Source organism: Periophthalmus magnuspinnatus, chromosome 23 (genome assembly GCF_009829125.3).
Source record: "Periophthalmus magnuspinnatus isolate fPerMag1 chromosome 23, fPerMag1.2.pri, whole genome shotgun sequence".
NCBI lineage: Eukaryota > Metazoa > Chordata > Actinopteri > Gobiiformes > Gobiidae > Periophthalmus > Periophthalmus magnuspinnatus.
This window is the reverse complement of record NC_047148.1, coordinates 1,140,032-1,159,916: the sequence shown is the minus strand read 5'-3', so window position 1 is coordinate 1,159,916 and position 19,885 is coordinate 1,140,032. Positions and strand designations below refer to the sequence as shown.

Below are 19,885 nucleotides of genomic sequence, written 5' to 3'. Positions count from 1 at the left end.
AGACCCCGGACTGCTGAGTAACTGAAGTTGTACATTCAGCAAGAAAGGGAAAGGATTCCTCTTGCAAAGCTTCAACATTTAGTGTCCTCAGTTTCCAAATGCTTATTGATTGGTGTTAAAATGAAAGATGATGTAACACAGTGGTAAACATGCCCCTGTCCCAGCTTTATTGGAACATGTTGTAGACATCAAATTGAAAATGACTGAATATTTGCATATAAAGTTTATCAGTTTGAACATTAAATATCATGTCTTTGTAGTTTATTCAGTTCAATATAAGTTGAACAGGATTTGCAAATCATTGTATTCTGTATTTTTTTTTAAGTTTATCACAGCATCCCAACTTCATTGGAATTGGGATGTAGAATATACAGTTGAATTTTGGCTTAAATGTGTTTCATTTGTGATGTAAACACAGCAGTGTAATATACAAAATCGTTTTCAGGTTGTCACTCTGCTGTCTTTTAATCCCAAACGGACTCCTGTCACTGTGACGTAAACTTGGGATTTCAGAGCTGTGCATGCATAAGGAGAAGGCCATGTACTGTGTGTGCATGTGTGAAATCATTCACAAAAGTGTTTGGTTTGGTCAGCTAAATTCAGAGGATTTTATTGACAGTATATAGGCTGTGTCTCAATTCACCAAAATGCCCTTAAATGCACCATTCGAAGTGTGCGTCGAAGGGCAGTTATGTAACTTCCAGTGCAACAAGGGCTGTCCCATTTCAATGCACCCAACGATTGCGCCCGTCAAACGTGCCCTGGGTTTCCAGTGTTTCCACGGAAATCGGCCATAACGTGCGAAAGCGAAGCATGCATCACATACTGCTATATCCCATCATGCACCGCGCCTATGCGGGGGTTATATTCAATAAAGGAATGTGCAGTTATTCCTAGACAATAATAATAAGAATACATAATTATCATTAGAAATTATTATTGCAATAATAAGAATAATGTAAGAATGTTCGTTTCTGGTGTAAGCGTCAAAGAGGACTAAGAGTCTGAAACATAAAGTCAGAAGGTTTAATGAGTTCCACACAGGTAAAGTGAACAACGAAGCAACCGACTCTCCGGAAAGGACAGAACAGAGTCCTGAGATGTGGATGTTGACAGCTTTTATAGGGACACCCAATGTGTGTGTGGGTGTGAGAAGGGTCCTTCTAATTCGCACGGCGTCTTCATAAGGCCTACGCTGGTCTGCACAACATCTTCACGAGTTCCGGTACATTCCATAGGTCTGCGCCCCCTGGTGGGCACGTGTCATTTACCTTAGCGTTAGTAAATCAAGATACCAGTTTGATGTAGCGCTGCACTGCTAGAAAATAAAATGTGTGTATACATTCTCACATGTAATGGTATATAATGGTTAAAAGGGCTTAAGGCGGGGATACTACATTTCTTTGGGGCATAAATTGCTAGCACATAACATGTTTAGATAACCGTGTAACCATTTACTGGCTCATTTTTGTAACCGCAAGGAGGATTTAAATAGTGCTTGGGAGAGATTGCAAGATTAGTCACACCTGCATGGATGACATATAAAACAGGCATGTGTTTGTTGAGTGGACATGGTCAAAAGCTCCAAAAAGTCAATTTTGAACTATACCCCCTCCAAGTTTTCTTTTGAACACATGTTTGTCAGGAGCAGGCTGTGGGGTCGTCAAGCCAAATACTCAGTGGTACATTTTTGGTTTTGGTTATTTAAAAAACACATTTTTATCACTTTTTATGATAAATAAATGAGTTAACATCTGAAAGGACCAGTGAAACAGGAAGTCTGTGAGGTCATGTTTAGTAGATGCTAGGCATCCCCTCTGTTGCCAGTGACAGGGGTCTCTGTGGGAATGTCCACAGTCACACAGCTTGTGGTGGGACAGAGCTCAGGAAACGTGCTGTTGTCCACAATGGGGAGGTCTGTCCCAGACAGCCCTGTCGTCATGGGAGGAACCTGAGAGGGGTGTGTTTCCTCTGAAGACTCCTCAGAGGACTGGGACTCGCTGGAAGGAGCTTGAGTCAGGTGTGTTTCCTCTGAAGACTCCTCAGAGGACTGGGACTCGCTGGAAGAAGCTTGAGTCAGGTGTGTTTCCTCTGAAGACTCCTCAGAGGACTGGGACTCGCTGGAGGACCTCATGGTTATGTAGGACCTCATCCACATGTCTGTCCAGTCCTGGTCCAGATCCTGGACCAAGTCTGAATCCCCAATGTCTGCGTCATGGTGCTGCGGCAGACCGGCCTGAGGATAGACATGGAAATCTGGGTTAAACATGTGTTATAAAAGCAGAACAAATTTTATGATGTATTCTTTCAAAACATTAAAGCCACAGTAGGTAACTTTCAAACCAAAACATAAACTAATATAAAGGCATATATATAATTTTTTTAATTTTGGTTATTTTTATTCCACTGAAAAACACGCGTCCGTACTGTGTGGTGGTCCAAGAAATTACTCAACTAAGAGTAAACAAGTATTTGGGAAAAGTACTCCTAAAGTAAGAGTAATTTACAGAGTAACTGCTCAGATGTAACATCCGATTTACAATTTGAAATGAATGCGATTGGTCAAAACATTAAACAATGCAGAAAATCTGGCATTTTCAAACAGACACAAAAATTAGACAAACTGAATCATATCAGAAAGAGCAATGGAAGAAACACAAATGTTGAAATCATTTCATATTGTCAACATAATGCTTTTGTCACGTGTAGATTTACTCACAGTGGAAAGAGTGACCAAAACTCAAGTAAGAGTACTGCTCCTTCATAAAAATATTACTCAAGCAGGGGTAAAAATATGCTGCAAGAAATATTCTCTGAAAAGTACAATTTTTAAATCTTTAAATTACTCAAGTTACTCAAGTAAATGTAGCTGAGTAAATATGACTAAGTACACCTCTACCAAAAAGGTACTGTAACTTTAAAATGACTTAAATAACATTGCATGTGAATGTTGTGCTATGAATGATGCATAAAATTGTTCAGACTTTCAAAATCCAATTATAAATGTTAGAAATAAGACTTATACATCTGCATTCTTAGTGGTAGTGTCATTACCGGGCTGGCAGAGGCGCTGCTGAGGAGTACACACACCAGAACACAGGTCAAGAGCGACATCTTCTGTCCACTGTTCTGCAGAAGGACAAATGATCAACCAGTCACCAAGCACTCACCAAGTGGTCACCAATCAATCACCAAGCAGTCACCAAGATGTCACCAACAAGTCACCAAGTGATCACCAGTCTGAGGCTCTTGGTTTTGGGTCTAAATCCACTTGGACTAAACTCTACCTGAACCAGACCATGAGTAAACACAACCAAACCAAGTCTACAGCAAGACCAAACAAGGACAAGAGTGAGTGCACCCTTGGAGAACATGCAAACTCAACAGTCTACACAGCAAAACAGACCCTCTTTCTCAACAAGAGAAATACACTAGGAAAAGAGAACCAGAACTAACCAGAGACTAAACCAGAGTGGACAGGCTCTAGACTTGTCTGAGACAGAACCAGGACTAAACCAGGACTAATCAGAGACTCAATCAGGGTGGACAGGTAATAGATGTGTCCACAATTGAGTAATGCATTTTAAAATAAATAAATCTGTAAAACTAAGCTATAGTCACTGGGGGACATGCAGGGGGGAAGAGGACATAATCTTACCTGTCCTTCTGAGCCTAGAGTCTCCGTCACTGTGAAGTGTTAGCCAGTCTGGGTGCCTGGACTCCTGTGGGGCTTTTATAGCATCCTGAACTGGACTGTTGTGTGGGCAGAGGGAGAAGCTGCCGGAGAGTCCCTGGATGGTGCGTGTCTGCTGGGGTGGAGGGATGATGCAGGAGATTCAGGATGTTGGGTAACACTGGGCAGCACGGTGGTGAATGGAAGCATACCAAACATAACACTCATATCTGTTGACAACCTCTCCCCATGACTCAGACGCCATCAGATTGTTGGCCTTGTTGTTGCTTTTCAGTCTTTCGGGAATTGCTTGAAATTTTAAAGGGCCCATATTAGAGTATTTTCTGACCTATGTTATACTGTTGTTTCCCAAAACATGCCAGGAGCTTTGTTTCATTCACACACAAATCCTGCATTTTTAGGCTGAGTTCTTCTCAAACTGAAAACACTCTGTTTCACAAATTTCATGTCATGTGGTAATACAGGAAATGCTCCATAAACTTTAAACTCCATACACCTTCATTATAATCATCTGGATGATTTCAGCTTTGGAATTTCCAGTCTCTGTTGAACTAAAGGCAAAAGGAACCATGTGTGAATGAAAGAAAAACAGTAGTTCAGGTATGTTTTTGATGAGGTAATAACATTCTAACATACCTTCAAGCTCACAAGTATAAATTTTGTGTAATATAGGACCATTAAATAGGCATAAATTCATGAAATGTTTTAACACTGCTGCAGAGTTGTTCAGAGCTCATGACGAGGTCTAGAGATGGTTGCTTGTGGTGAGGATCTACCCACGCTAGCACGCTTGGAACCATAAATCTCCAGTGCAAAACATCAACAATTAAAAACAGGAAACAATTCATGTGGAAGTATTGGAAACAACAGAAGGCAGCCACAGTGGACACACTGGTAATTTTCTGTGCAGACATTACGTGAGATAAACAAACAGAATGAGATATGACTATCAGGGCACGAGACAGGTGGAGTGTCCTGAAGTTAAATGAGCCTGTACCAAACACCACACTGATCTCTGATTTTGTACTTTTGAACAACAAGAAATTATTTTGATGATTTTGATCACTTTTATTATAATGAAGTAAAATCTCTACATGAAAGCCATCTCCTTCTGTGCCCTGAGCAGCATTAAAGCACAGCAATATTTTGGTACCATTCCCTCCCTTAACGGCATCACCACCATCATTCTACCATCTCCTCCCAGAGCACAATCAGGGATATGGCTCCATATGTGACAGGTCAAGATCAGATTCTGCTATAGATTTCATAATAGGTGGCTATATTAAAATAATTCAAATCAATCAACACAAATCCAGCTTCTTCAGTTTTGATACTGATATTGATACTTTGAATCTGGTATCTGCTGATACCCAGTATTAACCCATACCAGTTTAGGGATGAAATATAGCACTTATTTCCTTAAAATACAAGTTAACATATTACACAAGAGATGAAATTGTGTTGTGCAACAGTTATCTGAGTAATCCCTCCGTCGTCCAGGTCTGATCCGTAGCAAAAAACAAAAAAAAAAAAAAAGTCTGTCAGCTGGACAAATCATTGTAGGAGTAAAGACGTTTTGCTTTTGTATGGGCTTCCTGAAGACTTCTACCTGGAGTCTGGAGTCGCCGGTCCTCTCCTATAGTTACTGCAAAATCTAAGAAGGCCAGTTTGTTCTCCTTGGCCTTCCTATGTGAACTTGATGTTTGAATTCACAGCATTAATAAACTTTCAAATAACTACTGAACAGCTTTTTAAGTTTAAACATTATGAAACTTTCTAGGACAAAATCAGCCTTTAAATACTTGTTTTACATCCAAAGGCCCGACCAGGGTATCTGCTTAAGAATCGGTACCGATATTCAATACCAGTACTGGTACATCCTTAACACAAACACTGTCCAATAAAACGGCTCTGTCACCATGATCTTCCCTAATGAAAAGGGACCCAGGTTTATAGTACCAGTAAACCAGGATTTACCCCTCCGACCCCTATCCTAGCTTAAAAGTACTGGTCCCAACCTGCTCCTGGAGTGTGAACAGGGTCCAAACCTGCTCCTGGGGTCTGGAGAGAGGCAGGTCCAGGTATCCAGCATCCGAATAACATTTACAAATACCACATGGACATGAAGACTTCACAAAGTGCACACCCAGGCATATTACATTGTGCTCTGATACTGTGCAACAAAATTAATGTTTGATAACTACTAAAAATACAAACAAGTTACACAATATAAATACAGTTTCATATGTTAATAAATCTGATCTGAAAGGTTACTGCTTTGTTTTGATCAGCCCTTGATAAATGAATGTTCATTCTGTAACAGGTTTGCAGTCATGGCAGTTTTTGGCCCTGTTGTAGGTTTTGATTGGCTAGCTGTGTATAAAGGTGGGACTTCAAGAAGCGTGGGTAGCTGTCTGTCAACATGAGGTTGTATATCTGTTCCTGGGCCAGCCGAAACACGGAGGGGCTAATACGAAGAGAAAGGCTTTGATTGGTCAGCTCTCGGACTGCGGAGTCGATGTTGACCTGGAAAAACACATTTCAGTTCAAGCTAACATTATGATGTGCTGCAGGGGGTGTTGTACAGACCTGTCGTGTGGCATTACAGGAGATAAACTCGTTGTAAATCCTGGTTGCCTTGAAGACCATCTTCTGAGGGCAGGTTCTCTTAAACTTCTCCACAGCCAACCAGAAGTCCAGGTTCTCCTCACTGAATTCTGAGCGCAGGAAGTGCCGGAAGACCGCCAGGCCATCTGACACACACACACACACACACATGTTGGGTTTCCGTGTTTTTTGGACATTCCATTGACTTGCATTCATTAAACCATCTTGCTTCTCTAATAATATAGTAAAAAGTGAAACTGGATCAGACCTGGATGACTGAGGGATTACACAGACTCTAATAATATATTTTTAGGTCCCCATGATGTTAATGTACATACAGATTATATTCCCCGCAATGTGATACCTGCCCACACAATTTTAAAACACACAGCAGTCTGCACATGGAGGAGCCTGAAAAGGTCTGTCAAGTATCTGTCCATGGACATTTGAGGACTTCTGGTGCATTCTCACAGGTCCAATCACAGCCCGGTGGCGTGGTTTACAAATGTTTCTCTCTTTGTTATTGTTGCCTTTTAAAACAGAGCTAAGTAACTTTCAGCTATAGAGCTCCCCTATCCACTCCCCCTTTAAAAAAAATAATTAAATAAGGCTATATGATCACATAAAAACATCCCAAATATTAAAAAGAGGGTTTCATTATAGGCCATAATGTAAGGCTGGTTTTCTGCATAGAGGCAGCAAACTACCTTAAAATACATTTAACCATCACAGGGACTTAAAAAAGATGTTTAATTTGGTAAAAATGTTACCTAGTTCTGCTCTAAAGAACACATTTGATGCATTCTTGTAGATTCAATTCTCTTTTAAGTACACATTTTATAAGTTAGGAGAAGTCCATTTATTATGCAAATAAACGGGAGAGCAAACAACATTTTTGAGTGCTCAGAGAGGACAAATTTTAGATTAATGGATTAATGAAATAAGCATAAATGAAACAAAATGCAACTAACGTTAACGAGAAATTATAAACTATTTAAAAGGTGAAACAAGTTAATTTCATATAGTATATGTTCTATTTTAAACCAAATTTACTCTTGTGAGCTTTAAGCTATGTTAGAATGTTGTCTTTAGTCTCATTCACACATATTTGAGTAACCCTTCATTATTAGTCTGTCTGCATCTCCAAAGCTCAAAATGCTCTGTTCCATCTTGTGATGTCATGCAGTATTAGTTTTCAAGTTAACAGCTATCCTTTAACTTTTGCTCAGTAGAGATTGGCGATTCTAAGGCTGAAATTGTCTAAATGATTCTAGTGAAGGCGTATGGAGTTTAAAAACCACAGTGGAGCACATGACATTAACACAAGACATCAGAAAGTGGAACAAAGTTTTCTCAGAGGACTGGGACTCTGAGAGAAGAACTCGGCCTAAATATGCAGAATTTGTGTGTTAAACATTTACAAATGAAACAAAACTCCAGGCATGTTTTGGGAAACATTATAACACAGAAAATGTATACGTATAGGCCCTTTAAATGCCATTTCTGACTGTTCTGTTTGGACACTTACACTGATTGGTCAGAAGAGCCTCCAGTGACTCAGACCATCTCTGGACCTGCTCTGTGGCCGGTCTGAAACAGAAGCTGTGGTCGGACAGTGTTGGAGCACATAATGACAGTGAGGTGTGAAACTATAGGTCACCTGTTGTTCCTCAGGGCCTTCTCCAAACTGTTGCTGTTGAAGAAGCCATTGTTTTTCCTTCGCTGGAGAAAGGTCAGGCTCACCCTGATGACATCATACACAAAGATTTTAGCCCCACCCACCTTTCAGCCAATTAGATGCTACTGCTGCACTTACAGATTTTTGTTCTGCTTTTTGAGTCGTCCAGGTCCTGCCTCCAGAACCTGTATAAACAAAAGCAGGTTTTTCACAAATAGCTTGTATTTATTTGATGTGAATTGGCTAATCAAGGCTAGTCGACTACAGAAATTAATCATAGTTGTGTTTTGCTAATTGTACTACTAATCAGTACTACTGATCCTTTGCATCTCTCTCTAAAACCTTCAAATCAGGCTAGAAATGTAATTAATGGGTAATAATGGACTCAGATTTGAACTTCAATAGCCAGATCAAATCAATAAAATCTGCAGTTTTTTGCCATCTAAAAACACAAAAATCAAAGGTATTTTGTCAAAACCAGACTTAGAGAGACTTATCCATGCATTTGTCTCCATTCCAAACAAGCGTTCAGACAGCTGCAGTACATCCAGAACGCTGCTGCTCGGGTCCTGACTAGAGCTAGGAAGTACGAGCACATAAGTCCTGTGCTCAGGTCTCTGCACTGGCTTCTTGTGGCTCAGAGAATATATTTTAAAGCAACTCTGCTTGTGTATAAAACTCCCCATGGCCTAGCACCAAAGTACATCTCTGACATGTTAGTGCCATATGAACCATCTCACACTCTGAGGACCTCAGGGACTGGCCTCCTGCTGGTGCCCAGAGTCAGGACTAAACATGACTGACTTGACTAAACAAGACTTAACATTAATGTTAACTTCATGATGATTATTTACGCTTTGATTTGTTGTATTGTGATTTTAATGTCTTTCTTACTCTGTAAAGCACTTTGAATTACTTTGAGTACAAAGTGTGCAACACAAATAAACTTGCCTTTCCTTGTCTTGATGTCATCAACATTCCCTGAGGGCGTGATGCTAACTAAAGGCACGACTCTGTCAGAAGCTCTATTAGACTGAGCTATATTTTAAAAGAATCTCCTAAAAAGAACTGATTTAATTGGAAATACAAAAGGTAAGTTGAGGTGAATGCTGTTACAAGTCTCTCGGACATAAAATTACAGTCATAAGCTAGCCAGCAGTAGTCAAGTTTTTCAGTTTACCACCCTCACCAATTTTGGTGAAAATCAAACACCTAAACAGGACCACAAATGTGGAAAATATGTTTAAATATCTTTTTTTTTTTCTTTTTTTTCCTTGAGCTTTCAGAGGATCTTTAAACTTTTTTGACTGTGTTTGCTAATGTGAGCATTGTGTCTCCATGGTAACTGCTGAATATTACAGATAAATGTAGAACACTCCCAGATGTCACTGCAAAGTATCAATACAGACCCCAAAACACACTTAAAAAGACCTTTTTATAACAAATACTGAGATGGAGAGAATTGCATTTGAGAGTTCAACAGCAAATATTAAAAGTCTTGACCTGCTGTATGGTAGATATATCTGTAAATACTGTACCAACATGAAACAAAATCTGACACAAAGTTCAATGTCTCTCTGTCAGCATATTAACAAAGGGCTTAAAAAGTAAAAAACAAGCAAATCCTGGAATCCTGCTGAATATAGGAATGCATGTGATTTAAATGGAAATGTACTGTCTAAATAACAAAAAAAACAAAAAAAAGACAAAACACAGCCCTACCTTAGATCCATAGAGCAGCTCCAGAGCCCTGTGCAGACTGCCTCCTTCAGTTAAGTGCTTCTTCAGGGTGAGCACAGAGGGCCGAGGCACCCCAGAGGTCTCAGGGGCCAGGCTGGCTCTCAGAGGCCATGTTAGGACAGGACTGTGGGAAAGGAGGTGAGGGGAACGGAGCAGTGAGCCCTCCGACAGAGAGCGGGTCAGGCCTGATGAGGGGAGCATACAAGCTGTCAGCACTGGACAACACTTGCATTCAAGACTAGTCATTGTCATTCTATGGTCTTAGAATCACAACGGAGCACAAAAGTGGATGCAGCATTTCTGTTTCTGGAAATAAAATAAAATCCCGTAAAAGTAATTGTACTCTATGTAACTTTCCGCTCCTAAGGATTACACTTAGACAAGCAGGTGACACCACTAGGTGACACTTACATGTCAGATATGTGTTATGGTCAATTATTTCTCATTTATTTAACAAGACAAAGTTTTGTTGAATAATGGCTGAGTACACAGTACAATGCAATATTTTATACAAACACTTCATGATTTCCAAAAGTGGGTGAAAATGCTCCTTTGATAATCAGAAATGCCCGCCAACTGGTAAATAGACAGAAGAGTGATGCACCTGAGGGGTCCGATGTCCTTCTGAGCTGCTCCTCATAGGTGCCCTCTGATTGTGAAAGCACAGGCTTTGGGTTGTGTGGCTCTGAGAGGAGAGGCATTGGTTCAACAGCATCAGGAGGTCTCTCTTCGCCCGGTCCCTGGTGCTCTGTGCTCCAGGGTTTCCACACTGGACTGCACAGGGAGAAGTGCGGGACAGGGGGCGGGACAGGCAGCTCCGAGGGGCAGCCTCTGAACTGTGCACAAATCAGACAGCTGTTTTCTTTGTGTAGAGATGACTTGAGATGTTAGTCAGCGATATTTTTAGGTCATATTAAAAGCACTGCACCTAATAATAAAAAAAGATTAGCTGGTTTTGTCTATGGCAGTGGTTCTTAAACTTTTTCTGGTGCACTCCAGGGGATGAGAAATAAATACGTGCTCTCACACATGCATGAGAAGGGCAAGAGATGGAAGCAGCGGAAAGTGCAGATGGCAAAGCGGTGGTTCATTCTAAGCCACAGCCAACACGACTGGGAGACCTATGTAAAGGATTATGTCTCTCAGCTGGTCTGGGAAAGCCTAGCGGTCCTCATGGAGGAGGTGGAGGAAGTCTGGGAGCCCCTGCTCAGACTGCTGCCTCCGTGATCTGGCACCAGAGAAGTGGAAGAAGACGGATGGGGACACACATGTTTGGATTTACACAAGGCTAAAATGAAGGTAAGCTAACTGCATCTTGACTTAACGTCACTGCCAAGATCCCAGTCTGCCCTGCCTTTGTTGAACTGTTTTCCCCCTTCCTTTTGTGTTTGAGCCTGGAGCTGGGCGGAGATTTGGGTTGCATGTTGGACTCTGCCAGGGCTGCCCTTTGTCACCAGTTCTGTTCATTATATTTATGGACAGAATTTCTAGTCGCAGTCAGGGGCCGGAGGGGGTCCAGTTCAGGAACCACAGGATCTCATCTCTGCTGTTTGCAGATGATGTTGTCCTGATGGCTTCATCAAGCCAGGACAGTTTGCAGCCGAGTGTGAAGCGGCTGGGATAAGAATCAGCTCCTCTAAATCTGAGGGCATGGTTCTCAAATGGAAAAATGTGGCTTGGCCTCTTCGGGTGGATGGGGAGTGTCTGCCTTAAGTGGATGCACACCTGCATCTAATGCGTATTCAAGCTGCACCTGGGGAGGACAAAGGGAGTCAGGACCTGACACTCAGCACCAGATTGTCTGTGTTTCCACAGTGGTACAAATCTGCTTGGCTCAGTTTCATGTTTTTGCATTTTGTACTCATTCTAAGTTGGATATTTTTGCTCCTTGTCAGATCCCACTCCCTGGACCCGCTCAGCTCCTCTGTCTCCGACCCAGCTCTCCACGACCAGTATGGACCTCACATCTTCCGACCTAGCTCATCTCTACCGGTGCTGCTCACCTTGTCTGACCCTGCTGCTCACACTATACTCCTAGACCATGGTAAACAATCCTGCTCTCAACTCCTTGATCTATCTACCTTCATTTGCACATTTAAAACTACACATTGTTAAACTTTTCCCAGAGTCCTTTCTCTTTGGTCCCCCTGTCAGTCGTTATGACAATCACAGATTTTCGCTGTTTGATATTAAGTTGAGTTAAATGCAGGTGAAAAGAGAATTTTGCAAATGGAGCATGGGCCAATCAGAGCACTCCTCTGGTGACTGGAGACACAGATTCTACAGTTAATCTCCCCAAAAACAGCCTGATAATCTCCTCAGCATTCCTCTGAGCTAAACTGCATGCAATCAGCCAGTCCCCAAAACTTGCCTGAACATTTTGGACTGTTTTTGTCCCCGCCGTGAAAATACATTAAAAGGTGACTTATAATTGTCATTTTGGAGCTGAAGGACACTATGAGATTTGAAGGTGTTGTTGAGTAAGGTGTAAAATGTGAATATTCATTTTAAGTCAATTCAACTCATTTAACCTTCTTTTGCTATGGAGCCCACCTGGACAACTTCATGCCCCTAAAGAAAAAAAAAAAGAAGTTGGGTTGTGGATGTTGGTTCTGTCAATGCTCAACAGAATGTGACACATCCAAAGCAACAGGAAACCTCCTTATAGAGCCGAGCCAATGAGTGACTGTTGAAACGTTTCACCATTAAATGTAATGAGACTTTCACCTGTTTGGCTTCCAGGGCAGTTGGGCTGTTGTCATGGAGCAAGAGGTGCTGTGTCTCCATGGAAGCCAGATGATGCATGTTGTCATGGAGACAGATGCTGAGGCGATGCTTCTGCTGGAGGCTGTACACTTCCAGGCTAAACTGGACGGAGCCATGAGCCGTTCTCAGGAAGAAGAGGTGCAGAGGCTTTGAGCTGACTGCAACAGTAATAAGAATGAAACTGTCAAGAACAACAGTAATAATGCTAGTGTGAGTCGGTGGAAAGTGTAGGGGAGTGGTAGGGCTGAGGCAGCCGATGAGTACCAGCAGCCCAAGCATGCCACAGCTCGTGCTGTCGCCAAGGCAAAAACTCAGAGTTGGGAGGAGTTAAGAGAGGCCATGGAGGAGGACTATTGGATGGCCTCAAAGAAGTTCTGGCAAACCGTCTGACGCCTCAGGAGGGGGACGCACTGCTTCCACCTCAGTGGCAAGGCCCCAGGTGTGGGAAGACTGGGAGTCCCTGCTCAGACTGTTGCGTCTGCGACCCGGCCTCAGATAAGTGGAAGAAAATGGATGGATCCTGCTGTAGATCTCTAGTAGGTCTGTTGTAGATGTGTGGTGAGCTAATAGTTTGTCTAATATTGATCTGTGTCAGGTTTGTGGTAGTAGTTCAGTGGCCGCTCAGAGGTAGGTGATGGCTGATCTTTGGTAGCTCAGTGGTAGATCTACAGTAGATGTTTAGGTGAAGGTCTGTGTGTGAGGTGTCAGTGGATGCAATGTTGTAGGTCTGCATCAGATTTGTGGTAGGTCGTTGGTGACTCAGTTGCTCATCTGCTGTGCTGCTAGGCCCATGGTTGGTCAGTGGGTCTGCTGTCAGCCTTGGTAGTTTTGTGGTTGGCCTGTCATAGCTTGGTGTTAGGTTCAGCCCTGTTAAGGTTAGTGGTAACTCAAGATTAATCACAATCAAATCAAAAATCACAATGAAAGCAAAGGATGCAATTTTTAAACTACAATAATTTTCCCCACAAACAACAAAATCTTCTGTCTTATCCTGCATAAAACTGCTAATCCTGTAGTTTAGATCTGTACAAACATGTCCTGAAATGTGATTGATGTATTAGTTTGTCATATCAGAGTTCAGTCTTTTTGTAAATTTCTATTATTAAAACACAAATAGCATATCTAATTGCAATGCTTGTCAGTAAAATTACAAGTAGATATTTTTCTTCAGTACATCAGTAGCAGATCTTTGATAGGTCAGTTGTAGATCTGTAGTAGGCCAATCGTAAGCCAGTCAGCCATAGGTCAGTTGTAGATCTGTGGCGAGTATGACATCAACCATAACCTTTAGAGGCTAATTTGGAGGTGAGTTTCATATTTGAAATCCCAAGAGCTTGTATCACAGCAATCAACAAGAGAGGGAGCAGATCTCAGGGAAAAGAGGCACCTGATTGGTATTTTATTATTATTCATATATTGATTTATGGACAAATTAGATTTTTTTTTTCCAAAATCATTCAGCCCTAGTCAGTGGAAGTTAAGTGATAGTATAATACAGTAGGTCAATCGTGGGTTGGTCAGTCGTAGGTCAGTTCTACATTAGTGAGTTGAAGGTTTACTGTGGTTACCTTCGATGAACGACACAGTGTCCAGGTACACGGGGCTCTGTAGGATGTTGTATCGGCCTATCTCGTCCTCTTTAGTGAAGAGCAGAAGATCGGTATAGATCATCACTGTCACCTGCTCCAGAGCACAGTTTGATGAGCCAGGTCTGATCACACAGAGGCCTTTGGCAAGATGAAAAACACATAATTACAGAGGAGATCAGAGACTGTGGCTGTACCTTGGCAGGCAGTAGCTCTGGCTGGTGCAGGATCAAGTCTTCAGACATTAAGAGATTTCTGTTAGGGCTGCACAGATCTATAGGCTGTAAAGGAACAGTTATTTAACACAAAGGAGCAGTACAGGTTTTGTATTGGTTGGACCAGACGATCCCCGTCTGGTCCTGACCCAACTGGTCCCAGTCCGGTCCCGACCAGTGCCAGTCCTGTGGCGAGTCCGCTCCCGATCAGTCCAGGTCCTGTGTCGAGTCTGGTCCTGACCAGTCCAGTCTGGGCCCAACCGGTCCCAGTCAGGATCTGATCTAGTCCTAGTCCAACGTTGGTCTAATCCTGGCTCAGTCCTGTTTTTGCTCTTACCTTGAGATGTATTGGAAAGATGAGAGTTTTGGGCGCATTGGAGCCACAAAGGTGGGACTGGACAATGGTGCAGTTCTCATAGTTGCTGTAACAGTCCAAAGTCTTGGCCAGCTGAGGGGGCAGTGTGGCAGAAGTGTATGAGGGGCGCGTGGAGGAAGAGGGGTGGTACCAGCGACCTGTGACAGAAAACAGAACCTGAAATGGTGTAATATGACAAACCTCCTTATCCTTAGCCTGCTCCCGTCACATCTCAGTAGCTAAGCAGGTTCGGGCCTGGTTAGTACTTGGATAGGAGACCACTAGGGATACCGTACGGATTATTGTGTCCTTAATATAGTCAACCAATCCAGTTTCATACCCAGACCTCATGTGGTGGCCTTCCGCTTTATCCGGGGCCGGGTCGCGGGGGCAGCAGTCTAAGCAGGGACTCCCAGACTTCCCTCACCCCGGACACATCCTCCAGCTCCTCCGGTGGGACCCCAAGGCGTTCCCAGGCCAGCCGAGAGACATAGTCCCTCCAGCGTGTCCTGGGTCTTCCCCGGGGCCTCCTCCCGGTGGGACATGCCCAGAACACCTCCCTAGGGAGGCGTCCAGGAGGCATCCTGAGCAGATGCCCGAGCCACCTCAGCTGGTTCCTCTCAACGTGTAGGAGTAGCAGCTCTACTCCGAGCTCCTCCCGTGTGACCGAGCTCCTCACCCTATCCCTAAGGGTGCGCCCGGCCACTCTACGGAGGAAGCCCATTTCAGCCGCTTGTATCCGCGATCTTGTCCTTTCGGTCATTACCCAGAGCTCATGACCATAGGTGAGGGTAGGAACGTAGATTGACCGGTAAATCGAGAACTTCGCCTTCCGGCTCAGCTCCTTCTTTACCACAACGGACCGATACAGCGACCGCATCACTGCAGACGCTGCACCGATCCGCCTGTCAATCTCCCGCTCCATCCTTCCCTCACTCGTGAACAAGACCCCGAGATACTTGAACTCCTCCACTTGGGGCAGAGACTCACCACCCACCCGGAGAGAGCAAACCACCTTTTTCCGGTCGAGAACCATGGCCTCGGATTTGGAGGAGCTGATTCTCATCCCAGCCGCTTCACACTCGGCTGCAAACCGCCCCAGTGCCTGCTGCAGGTCCTGGCTCGAAGAAGCCATCAGGACAACATCATCTGCAAACAGCAGAGATGAAATCCTGTGGTTCCCAAACCAGGCCCCCTCCGGCCCCTGGCTGCGCCTAGAAATTCTGTCCATAAATATAATGAACAGGACCATATATATATATATATATATATATATATATATATATATATATATATATATATATATATATATATATATGTATGTATGTATTTAAATGTGTGTGTCTTAGTTTGGATTTGTATGAATAACGGTACGTGTTTGTGTCAACTTTGCTACCAGTGTTTTAGAGCTAGCTGAATAGCATTTTGCAAAGCTTGCTAGCAGCAGCACATGGTTTTACACCAACCATGAATGAACCTGAATACCTGTAATTTAATATTATTAACCAATTTTAAATGGTCCGCATTCATAGTGGACTGACTTACTGTGAGCCCAGTTATAACAAGCCTGTTTTGTGGCTAAATAGAGAAAACTTGTCAATTTGATTTACATTTTCTGAAATGTAGGTTATTGCTGTTGTAATAAATGTGGAAAATAATAATCAGGGTAAAATATATTAAACCTCTTATGATACAATTAAAAAAATACATGGACACTACTAAAACATCAAGTGTTTTAAATGTTAATTGAGTATGTAATACTCTCAATTCACTGTTAATTTCACTTCAGCAAAAAAAAAAAAACAAGAAAGGTGATTGCTTAGACACTTGCAAATTGTATCATTTTTACTCGCTAATAGCCACCAGGGGGCACTCTCTAACAGTAAATGCAAAAGTGAGATAGATGTGAGGAAAGATTATGCACCAGAATACACTAGTTTTGATTTTGAACTGTCATTTTGTGTATCATGCACACACCCTCATCATGCAAACCACACAAATAAATGCATAGGATGCAGCTTTTAAGTTAAAGGCAATGGATCAGGCCATCAAAGAAGGAAATAGAGCCATTGCACATAAGCTTGGCATCAGTGAACTGATGGTGCGTTGTTGGAGGCAGAAACGGGAAGAACAATGTAAAAAGATGACAATAGCTTTCAGAGAAAATAACAGCACATGGCTGATGGCTGATGGCTGATGTTTTTTTCTAAACATGCAGGTATGTGCATCCTGTGTTGATGGCGTTTTGGTGCCAATTTTCAGGCACAGTTTGAAAAAAGGCACATCTAAAGTTAAAACTCAAAAAACCTCTGTGTACCCTCTGTCTCTGTAAATATCTCACGTTACATGCTATATTCGGGTACACTCAAGTCCGAAATTGATTGTTGGTACCCTTCAGTTAATGAAAAAAAAAAAAACTCACAATGGTCACAGAAATAACTTGAATCTGACAAAAGTAATAATAAATAAAAATTACATGAAATTTATCCAATGAAAGTCAGACATTGCTTTTCAACCATGCTTCAAGAGAATTATTTAAAAAAATAAACTCATGAAACAGGCCTGGACAAAAATCATGGTACCTTCAACTTAATATTTTATTGCACAACCTTTTGAGGCAATCATTGCAATCAAACGATTCCTGTAACTGTCAATGAGACTTCTGCACCTCTCAGCAGGTATTCTGGCCCACTCCTCATGAGCAAACTGCTCCAGTTGGCTCAGATTTGAAGGGTGCCTTTTCCAGGCAGCATGTTTCAGCTCCTTCCAAAGATGGTCAATAGGATTTAGGTCAGGGCTCATAGAAGGCCACTTTAGAATAGTCCAGTGTTTTCCTCTTGTCCATTCTTGGGTGTTTTTAGCTGTGTGTTTTGGGTCATTGTCCTGTTGCAAGACCCATGACCTGTGACTGAGACCAAGCTTTCTGACACTGGCCAGCACATTTCTCTTTTCTAGAATCCCTTGATAGTCTTGAGATTTCATTCAAGACACCCTGTGCCAGATGCAGCAAAGCAGCCCCAGAACATAACAGAGCCTCCTCCATGTTTCACAGTAGGGACAGTGTTCTTTTCTTGATATGCTTTATTTTTCCGTCTGTGAACATAAAGCTGATGTGCCGTGGCAAAAAGTTCCATTTTTGTCTCATCTGTCCATAGGACATTCTCCCAGAAGCTTTGTGGCTTGTCCACATGTAGTTGGCAAATTCCAATCTGTCTTTTTTATGATTTGTTTTCAACAACGGTGTCCTCCTTGGTCGTCTCCCATTAAGTCCACTTTGGCTCAAACAGTGACAGATGGTGCGATCCGTTTTTCTGGGCTCTTTTGTTATCATATTCATATTATCTGTCTCTTTGATTTGATCAATTTTCCTCCTGCAGCCACGTCCAGGGAGGTTGGCTACAGTCCCATGGATCTTAAATTTCTGAATAATATGTGCAACTGTAGTCACAGGAACATTAAGCTGCTTGGAGATGGTCTTATAGCCTTTACCTTTAACATGCTTGTCTATAATTTTCTTTCCAACCCCCCGAGACAACTCTTTCCTTTGCTTCCTCTGGTCCATGTTGAGTGTGGTACACACCATGTCACCAAACAGCACAGTGACGACCTGTAGCCCTATATAGTGAGGCAAGTAAGTATTTGAACACCCCGTGATTTTGCAAGTTCTCCCACTTAGAAATCATGGAGGGGGCTGAAATTTTCATCTTAGGTGCATGTCCACTGTGAGAGAGTGTGTATGAGTTTTTAAATAATTTATTTGTATGTTACTGCTGCAAATAAGTACTTGAACACCTGTCTATCCGCTAGAATTCTGACCCTCAAAGACCTGTTAATCCACCTTTAAAAAGTCCACCTCCACTCCACTTATTATCCTAAATTAGAAGCTCCTGTTTGAGGTCGTTAGCTGCATAAAGACACCTGTCCACCCCATACAATCAGTAAGACTCCAACTACTAACATGGCCAAGACAAAACAACTGTCAAAATGCACAAGAGACAACATTGTAGACCTCCACAAGGCTGGAAAGGGCTACGGGGCAATTGCCAAGCAGCTTGGTGAAAAAAAAATCCACTGTTGGAGCAATTATTAGAAAATGTAAGAAGCTAAACATGACTGTCAATCTCCCTCGGACTGGGGCTCCATGCAAGATCTCACCTCGTGGGGTCTCAATGATCCTAAGAAAGGTGAGGAATCAACCCAGAACTACATGGGAGGAGCTGGTTAATGACCTGAAAAGAGCTGGGACCACCGTTTCCAAGGTTACTGTTAGTAATACACTAAGACGTCATGGTTTAAAATCATGCAAGGCACGGAAGGTTCCCCTGCTTAAACCAGCACATGTCCAGGCCCGTCCTAAGTTTGCCAGTGACCATTTGGATGATCCAGAGGAGTCATGGGAGAAAGTCATGTGGTCAGATGAGACTAAAATAGAACTTTTTGGTCTTAATTCCACTCGTCGTGTTTGGAGGAAGAAGAATGATGAGTACCATGCAAAGAACACCATCCCTGCTGTGAAGCATGGGGGTGTTAGCATCATGCTTTGTGGGTGTTTTTCTGCACATGGGACAGGACGACTGCACTGTATTAAGGAGAGGATGACCGGGGCCATGTATTGCGAGATTTTGGGGAACAACCTCCTTCCCTCGGTTAGAGCATTGACGATGGCTTGTGGCTGGGTCTTCCAACATGACAACGACCCGAAGCACACAGCCAGGATAACCAAGGAGTGGCTCCGTAAGAAGTATATCGAGGTTCTGGAGTGGCCTAGCCAGTCTCCAGACCTAAACCCAATAGAAAATCTGCTCAAACTGTGTGTTTCTCAATGACAGCCCAGAAACCTGACTGATCTAGAGAAGATCTGTGTGGAGGAGTGGGCCAAAATCCCTCCTGCAGTGTGTGCAAACCTGGTGAAAAACTACAGGAAACGTCTGACCTCTGTAATTGCAAACAAAGGCTACTGTACCAAATATTAATAGATATTCAGGTATTCAAATACTTATTTGCAGCAGTAACATACAAATAAATTATTTAAAAATTACATACTCATACAACCTCATACAATGTGATTTTTTATTTTTTTTTTAGATTATGTGTCTCACAGTGGACATGCACCTAAGATGAAAATTTCAGACCCCTCCATGATTTCTAAGGGGGAGAATTTGCAAAATCACAGGGTGTTCAAATACTTATTTGCCTCACTGTATATAGGCCCACTGACTGATTACAAGATTGTAGACACCTGTG

The 19,885-nt window shown here is 42.5% G+C and overlaps 2 protein-coding genes across 5 annotated transcripts in view; both read right to left on the bottom strand.

Moving 5' to 3' along the window:
• Nucleotides 1–460: 460 nt before the first annotated feature.
• LOC129457364 (uncharacterized) lies at nucleotides 461–3,772 on the bottom strand. 4 transcript variants are annotated; one of them, XM_055231401.1, is made up of 3 exons: nucleotides 3,659–3,772; nucleotides 3,055–3,129; nucleotides 461–2,236 (listed from the first exon to the last, which is right to left on the bottom strand). In XM_055231401.1, exons 2-3 carry the CDS (start codon nucleotides 3,112–3,114, stop codon nucleotides 1,805–1,807), a joined length of 492 nt encoding a protein of 163 aa, XP_055087376.1. In that variant the 5' UTR covers nucleotides 3,115–3,129; nucleotides 3,659–3,772; the 3' UTR covers nucleotides 461–1,804. The 4 variants fall into 4 exon arrangements, with proteins under 4 accessions (XP_055087376.1, XP_055087377.1, XP_055087378.1 ...); XM_055231402.1 differs by having other exon boundaries at nucleotides 3,055–3,124; XM_055231403.1 differs by lacking the exon at nucleotides 3,659–3,772 and adding an exon at nucleotides 3,215–3,251 and having other exon boundaries at nucleotides 3,055–3,124.
• Nucleotides 3,773–5,710: 1,938 nt separating this feature from the next.
• The window catches only part of LOC117391387 (regulator of G-protein signaling 3-like), a 35,008-nt gene continuing 20,833 nt past the window's right edge, over nucleotides 5,711–19,885 (bottom strand). The window contains exons 6-16 of the mRNA XM_033989177.2: nucleotides 14,624–14,799; nucleotides 14,269–14,352; nucleotides 14,054–14,165; nucleotides 12,447–12,643; nucleotides 10,324–10,555; nucleotides 9,702–9,904; nucleotides 8,118–8,164; nucleotides 7,962–8,045; nucleotides 7,830–7,891; nucleotides 6,284–6,447; nucleotides 5,711–6,220 (exon numbers count right to left, since the gene is read on the bottom strand). Coding sequence (XP_033845068.1) covers nucleotides 6,026–6,220; nucleotides 6,284–6,447; nucleotides 7,830–7,891; nucleotides 7,962–8,045; nucleotides 8,118–8,164; nucleotides 9,702–9,904; nucleotides 10,324–10,555; nucleotides 12,447–12,643; nucleotides 14,054–14,165; nucleotides 14,269–14,352; nucleotides 14,624–14,799 — 1,556 coding nt within the window. The 3' untranslated portion in view covers nucleotides 5,711–6,025. The remainder of the gene's footprint in view (nucleotides 6,221–6,283; nucleotides 6,448–7,829; nucleotides 7,892–7,961; nucleotides 8,046–8,117; nucleotides 8,165–9,701; nucleotides 9,905–10,323; nucleotides 10,556–12,446; nucleotides 12,644–14,053; nucleotides 14,166–14,268; nucleotides 14,353–14,623; nucleotides 14,800–19,885) is intronic.